This window comes from Simochromis diagramma, unplaced genomic scaffold (assembly GCF_900408965.1).
Source record: "Simochromis diagramma unplaced genomic scaffold, fSimDia1.1 OVJJ01000421.1, whole genome shotgun sequence".
Lineage (NCBI taxonomy): Eukaryota > Metazoa > Chordata > Actinopteri > Cichliformes > Cichlidae > Simochromis > Simochromis diagramma.
The window spans coordinates 5,179,471-5,186,647 of NW_024387250.1; the positions used below are offsets into that span (position 1 = coordinate 5,179,471).

General features: G+C 39.0%; 1 protein-coding gene across 1 annotated transcript; it reads left to right on the forward strand.

Moving 5' to 3' along the window:
* Positions 1-1,706: 1,706 nt before the first annotated feature.
* zgc:110319 (uncharacterized protein LOC796111 homolog) lies at positions 1,707-6,605 on the forward strand. Its single transcript, XM_040001706.1, has 8 exons — positions 1,707-1,835; positions 2,258-2,358; positions 2,448-2,583; positions 4,089-4,155; positions 4,240-4,351; positions 4,436-4,499; positions 4,720-4,894; positions 6,005-6,605. Exons 1-8 carry the CDS (start codon positions 1,771-1,773, stop codon positions 6,098-6,100), a joined length of 816 nt encoding a protein of 271 aa, XP_039857640.1. The 5' UTR covers positions 1,707-1,770; the 3' UTR covers positions 6,101-6,605.
* The last annotated feature ends 572 nt before the right edge of the window (positions 6,606-7,177 follow it).

Sequence of the window (7,177 nt, forward strand, 5' to 3'; positions counted from 1 at the left end):
ATGAATGGCTGGTAGGATTATTAGATTAGACAAGCTTGGAATGCTTTAAGCCCCGTGTCTTGTCTTTCCTGTCAGGTAGGTGGCTACTTGCACCCTGTACAGTCATTTCAATAAATATGAATTTCAGGTACTTGTACTGTATATGTGTGTGTGTCTGTGCTGTAGTCTCTTTTATACTACATAACATTTATTCTCTACTACATTTTGGAGGAAAATATCCAATATTTGTTTTCTACATTCCCCACATAAAGTACTGTGCAAAAATCTTGAACAACCCAAACACTGGGAAAAGGCTGAGATGTGCCAAATTATACAAGAAAGTGGCAAAAGGTCTTATGGACTGATGAATCCAACTTTTTGTTTGAAATCATCATCAGTATGTAGGGAAGAGGTCAGGAACGAGGTACAGCAGTGAGCGTCTACAGCCGTCTGTTAAACACAGTGGGTCCCCTGTAATGGTTTGTAGCTAAATTTCACCCAGTGGTGTCAGAAAACTTGTCAAAACAGAGAAATACCATCAGATTTTGATCCACTGTGCAATACCACGTGTCAGCATGACAATGATCCCAAACACACACAGTAAAAGCATAGCCTAACAGGAAAAACACACACAAACACCATCAGTCATGGCCTTCCTGGAGCCAACACCAATTTTGAGGGGTTTTGTTTTGTTTTGTTTAATTTTGCACACTTGCACGTTATGTAGTCCTGTGCTGATTGCCTGTTATATGTTATATGTAGCACCATGGTCTTGAAGGAACGTCTTGCTTCTCTGTGTACTGCACATGGTTGAAATGATAATAAAGCCACTTGACTTGACTAAACATCACTGAAGCATTGAGGGGGAAAAAACAGGCAGGGAACAGAACAAACGGCAGATAGCGTCAAACGAAGAGCTTTAAATGTGCTACAAGAATTCTAGGCAACTATTCATGAAGGCTGCTTAAAGAGGTGACAAGAAAGTAGGCCGAGAGTCTTCAGGCTGTGTTGGAAAATAAAGGTAATCATAGCAAATATTGATTTTCAAGCTAGTTAGAATTGTACAAACTACCTTTTGTCTCCTTTACTGTGTTTCTACGTCTTTGCACAAGTTTCAGTAAATTGCTGCACCTGTTTCCTGTTTTCCTAACAAATGATAAAATGAGCGGTGACTCAAGACTTTTGCACAATACAGTATACATTTACTCAACAACTGAATTACAGGCTGCTCTTTTAGAATGCATTTTAATTGTAAATCCAACACTTATATTTATATTTGATTATCAATATATTTTGTTGTGGATCACTGGAGTGAAAATAATTTAATGATCTAAGTCCTTTCTTCACCTACTGGTTTAGGAAAAAGCAACCAATCATGCTTCGTTTTTAAACTTTTGAAAGTCATTGGTTAGCCTCCCTGAAGCATTACACATGGATGATCTAATAAATCCACAACACTTGATCACAGGGCAAATGATAAATCAGTGTCAGATATTTCTTTTAAATTTCGGAATAATGTAAATCCTCAAAGGAGAAATGGTCACTCGTCTCTTCGGAGAAAAGATTTCTTTTAATTTATGGCGTATTCTTTGTTCTTAGTAACGTTGTTTCAACTCTGTTACACGGTGAGGTAACGCAATACTCTTTCAGGAGAGGATCGGGGTTTGGGGAGGCCGAAAGAGAAGTTCTAGGGCGTTATACTTATTGTGGAGGTGCCAAGAAAAGACGTGGCAGCTCAACGTGCTGTCTGGCTGTCTGCCGCGTGGGGTCCTCATTTTCTAAACAAACAAAATGGCGGCGCGCATGAGATGGGGTCTTCAGCAGCTTTTACGGACAAGAAATACGGCTCACTTTAGGTTTGAACTATCCCCAGCGTTGATCCACCGTACTGTAATACCTATATGATGAGTCTGTGTAAAGCATAAACCGGTATTGCGACGCGTCTCTGCATTTGAGACAGAAATGAGCTTTTAGCCAGCTACATAGCTAGCAAGCGAAACAAATGGGACAAAGCTTTGTCTCCAGGCTAACTCATCCGCCCAGGTGTGATTGGAGCTGTGGAAGAAAGTAGTTTAGTCTAGTGTTAGTTAGTTTAGTCGTTTTCACTGTGAAAATCACGTGGTAGCTGGCACACGGCCGCTAGCTAGTTAGCATAGTAAAACTTCATTGTTAGTGAAAAGGTTATTCCATGCATAACAACGCCACCCGTTTATATCCTGCCTCAATAAATGAATGAGTTGAGGGGATATAAGGTGTAATGTGTTCTTTATGCTTCAAGGTTTCCACAGCAGACCAGATGTTCATACCACTCACTGTCCGCGACTCAGAGCTTCAGAAGAGTCCAGCCTCACCTCGGGATAGGAGCCACACAATTCCCAGGTGAGAAACTCTTTTAGAAGTTTGAAAACCTTACATCCGTTCACTGCATTATGTTATGCCTGAGCTGATGGTTATGTAATGTCTTACAGTAAGACACCTGTCCATCCAGACTCAAGATACACCGAACCCCAGAAGCCTGAAGTTTCTTCCCGGTAAACCCGTCCTAGGAAGTGGAACGCTTGACTTTCCTTCTCCAAGCTCGACTGGATGTTCTTCTTTAGCCAGGTTGTGTGTCAGACTTAGTGTTGCACTTCAAACACATTTGAAGCCTTGGGAGGCACGTGTAACAGGGCTAGCACTAAAACAAGAAGAATATACTGTATGCTCACTTCATAAGGTACACTGTGCTAATACTAGGTTAGACCTTGTTGGCTTCCTTGAATCATCCCTGTAGTCATAAAGGGATGGACATGCTTAGCACAAGACTCAGGTGAGCTGTGGTATTTAAATTATTCCCAGTTGGAACTCAGGAGTGTTTCAAGAGAATATCCCCCACAAAATTATACCTCGAACAACCTGAACCATTAATATAAGGCAGGATGGATCCATGGTTTCATGTTGTTTATACTAGTTAATGACCCTACCATCTGAATGTCACAGAAATCAAGACTCAACAGATCAATTTTATTTACTATCTATTTACTATTGTCCAGTTTTGCTGAGCTCATGCAAATCGTAGCCTCAGTTTCCTGGGGGGCAGGTTTGAGCCTGTGTAGCCTTCCTGTGAGCTTTAAGCAGTTTGTCACTCACTGGCTATTTTCTCTCTCTTTCTTTTTTACCATTCTCTATAAACAAAAGACACAGTTGTGCAGGAAAATCCCAGGAGATAAACCAGGCGCTGCAAACTCACGTCACACTACAAACACGTTGAGGGCCAGAAAGACAGTGCCAATTTGTTTATTTGGTGGTTCAATAAAAGGCTTCAGATAGTTAAGAGTGAGGGGAAAAAATTGCTTTCTTTGTGGGTGTTTTCTTGTGTGTTTTTTATACTACTTGAACACTAAAGTGGCTCTCCAATGAGATGACAGTGCCAGCAGTGGCCCTCAGCTCTGAGATAAACAGTTGCTGAAATATTTAAACCAACTCGTCTTGCACCAGCAACGATGCCACATTCAAAGTCACGATGTTCAAAGGCATCATTCTGATGCTTGGTTAGAACTTCAGCAGCTCATCTTAACTATGTGAATATGCTTAAATAAGTGGAGTTACTGCTATGTGATTGGATGTTTAGATATTTGCATAATGAACAGTTGCACAGGCGCACCAATTAAAGCGGTCATGAGTGTATATGTTATTCTTATTAAGTGCTTGCTTGCAGGCGGATATGAAAAATGGAAAAATGAGAGTCTGTACATTTACAATTTCAATGCATTCATGTCATGTTATTAAAAAAAGAATTCCCTGTGGGTCATAGGTTTGAGTGTGAGGATATCTCTTTTGCTTTTATGCTTATGGTGTCTTCAGTTCTGATCATGATGGGGTTGCTTGGCTGAATAATACGTATAGCTGATGTGACAGATGGACACCCTGAAAATAACATTTTGGTCCTCAGTGGATTCCTGAGGAGAGACACATCGGGTTCCTTTGCACATTGTCAGGATGTTTTTTTTCTTTGCTGATACTTTTAGTATCCTGAGTCTGATTTGTAATCACAAAACAGACCAAAAGGACTTCATTGTTTCATGATGTTTTTTTATTTCTTACTGAACATGATAATGTGTTTCTCTCAGAGACCTCTTTGAAATTGAAGGAGTACAGAGTGTGTTCTTTGGCCCCGACTTCATTACTGTCACTAAAGTAAGTATTTAATGTCCTCTTACAGTTTATCTTTGTAGTTATAGTCTAATCATATAATACATGAGATGTTTGTTTTCCTATCAGACGGACGAGGATGTTGAGTGGACGGACATTAAGCGTCATGCTGTGGAGGCCATTGCTAAGTTCTTTGAGAGTGGTGAGCCGATAACAACGGGAGCAGTGCACCATGAAAGCAGTGAGTGTACAGTGTGAAAACATGCAACTTTTTGACTTGAAATTGTGTAAATATTTTCATGTTTTACATTTCTCTTTACTGTAGGTCATTCTGAAGATGATGATGATATTGTTTGTATGATAAAGGAGCTTCTGGACACCAGAATCAGGTAGCGATTTCTCAGTACTGTTGAGAGCTGCTTAAGTAAACCACAGTTGCACTTCAGAAAGTATTTATGGCACGGTAACATAATACCTTATTGCTTCACTCACGTTCACAAAAAAAGATGTTAGTGTTCTAAGAGAGAGTTGTGCTGAGATAATGGTCTTAATCTCTCTGTTTCTCTGTCCTGTTCTGTACCAATTGATACGGTCGCTCTCAATCACAAGACCTACAGTGCAGGAGGATGGAGGTGATGTCATCTTTAAGGGTTTTGAGAACGGAGTAGTCAAGCTGAAGCTGGTTGGTTCCTGCACAGGTTGTCCCAGTTCTACTGTCACACTGAAAAATGGGATCCAGAACATGATGCAGTTTTACATCCCTGAAGTGGACAAAGTGGAACAGGTGATAATCTATAGAGCCGTTCTGGGATAAGTTTTTGTGTAAACTCTTCTGATATCAAGTTTGAGAAACTCTTGTTTGGATAAATAAGTCATCACATACAGAAAATTCTGCTGTCACTTTAAAGTGGACTTATTAAGATCATTTCTGCTTCATATTTTTAGTCTTGGACTCTTCTAGAGTGGTTTTGCATTATTCATTTGTTCAAAATGATTGTTAGTGCGTCCCTTTACAAATGAGCTGTTTTGTTTATTACTCCTATCCAATTTTTCTTTCACAAGTAGAAAAATATTTTAGCCTTTGCTGGTTTCATTATTTTAAACGTTAATTTTTTTGTTCCCCATTGAAAGCTACTGGAGCATAAATACTGAAATGTTAATGCTGGCTATTAAAGAAGGGGGTAATGCAGCTTGTTGCATGTGGGCTGTGTACAGTATCCACAGACTTGCATTTGCCTACAGAGGACACGTGAAGATCAGAAATCAATCATGGAACCAAGAGAGGAGCATGGCGTGGTTTGATGAATTATGTTTTCCTTTAGGTCAGGCTTGATACCACCAGGATGCACTATATCGTTGTATTTTTACTCAGTTGTATATAGTATTTGTATTTGTATTCTATTTTTATCTTATTGTATATTTACTTTATTTTATTCTACTGTATATAGTATTTTATTCTATTCTGTACAGTTGTGTACTGTATTTATTCTTATTGTATTCAAATTTTTGCCTCATAACTTTTGCACTGTCCACTTCCTGCTGTGACAAAACAAATTTCCCACGTGTGGGACTAATAAAGGTTATCTTATCTTATCTTATCTTATCTTATCTTATATCAATATGAAGAAGGCAAGCTAGCGGAGGAATTGTGATTAGGAAATATTTTAGGGAAACCCTGGGTCTATGTGGATGTTACTTTTACATACACACATTTGCACTACACCTTCAGAGCTATTCTTGCCATACAAGGTGGCAAGAAGCAGGAAGCATTCATTTTACAGCTGATGGGTTTTCCAAAGCTCAGTTGCAAGCTCGGTTAGCTTGGTTTTAAAAGAAGAAAATAAAAATATCACTTTTATATAAAAATAATTTGTACATTCTCCCTTTTTTCCAGGTGGAAGATGAAGTGGATAAAATCAGTGCAAAGGTTTTCTCAGAAGTGGAGCGCAAATTGCAAGATGAGAAAGTTCCCCGGCCGACCCACTCATAGACTTTGTTGTATACACAGCACTGTAGTATTTCCACATATTACTGTTCTAAATCACAATACTGAGGAACAGAAAATTACCTACTATACTGTATACTGTTAAGAGTTCTGTACATACTGTATTCACTCAGTTGCCAGGTAGAGGTCATTAACTGTATGTCTGTTTACAGAAGGTTCAGTCATGTTTTTCTGTGTAAGCAGAACACTGTAAGTGGTGTGTTTTTATTTATTATAAATACTGTATATTTTGAAAGTTGGAGATATTTGAACGTGCGTGGCATCGGTTAAGACTGTTTAGAGGGACCTTTTGAGAAAATGATCCACCGGCTGCTGCCACATACCGAATGACAAAGAATCTACCAGTACGGTAATCTGTAAATGAAATGCAAGATACTGAGGCTACAATTATTAATTGAACTGAGGTAGGATAACAGTTTATATGTATCCTGAATTTATGTGGTCTAATGTAATAACTTCATTACATTAAAGTTCACTATTTGAAATCTGATGTTTATTGTGACCTTTAATTCGCTGGTGTTATGTCCTAGAAAAAAAAGCTACTCAGGAAAGGAAGCTTTTGTATAACATTGTCCACACATGCATCAAAGCAAATTTTTTTAATGCAACATGGGGGAGGAAAACAGATTAAGTCCTTCACATTTTCCAGGGTAAATATCTTGAATTATGACTGAATAGGGACCCTCTGGAGTGTAGCTCAACTTGACACAGAATGATGGATGCTTGAAATCACCATTACATTTGAGACAGTATGAAAGTAGCTTCATACTGTTTAAGTCAGACATGCAGCTTGTTTGAAAATGGTAGCAGAGCGGTAGGAGATGGAGCTAGAGGTGCTAGACCTGAAGATGCCGAGATTTTCATTGGAATTGACCAGATGAGTAGAGTTTCAGAGACAGCTGTTTGGAGAAAAACGTAGAGAAGTAAGGCTGACATGATTTGGACATTCACAGAGGAGGAATAGTGAAAATGGAGCTGGGTGGCTAGAGGAAAAGAGCAAGGGTTGGTGTGATGGTGTGAAATATAATATATAATGATACCTGTATAAGCAGTTCGTTATAT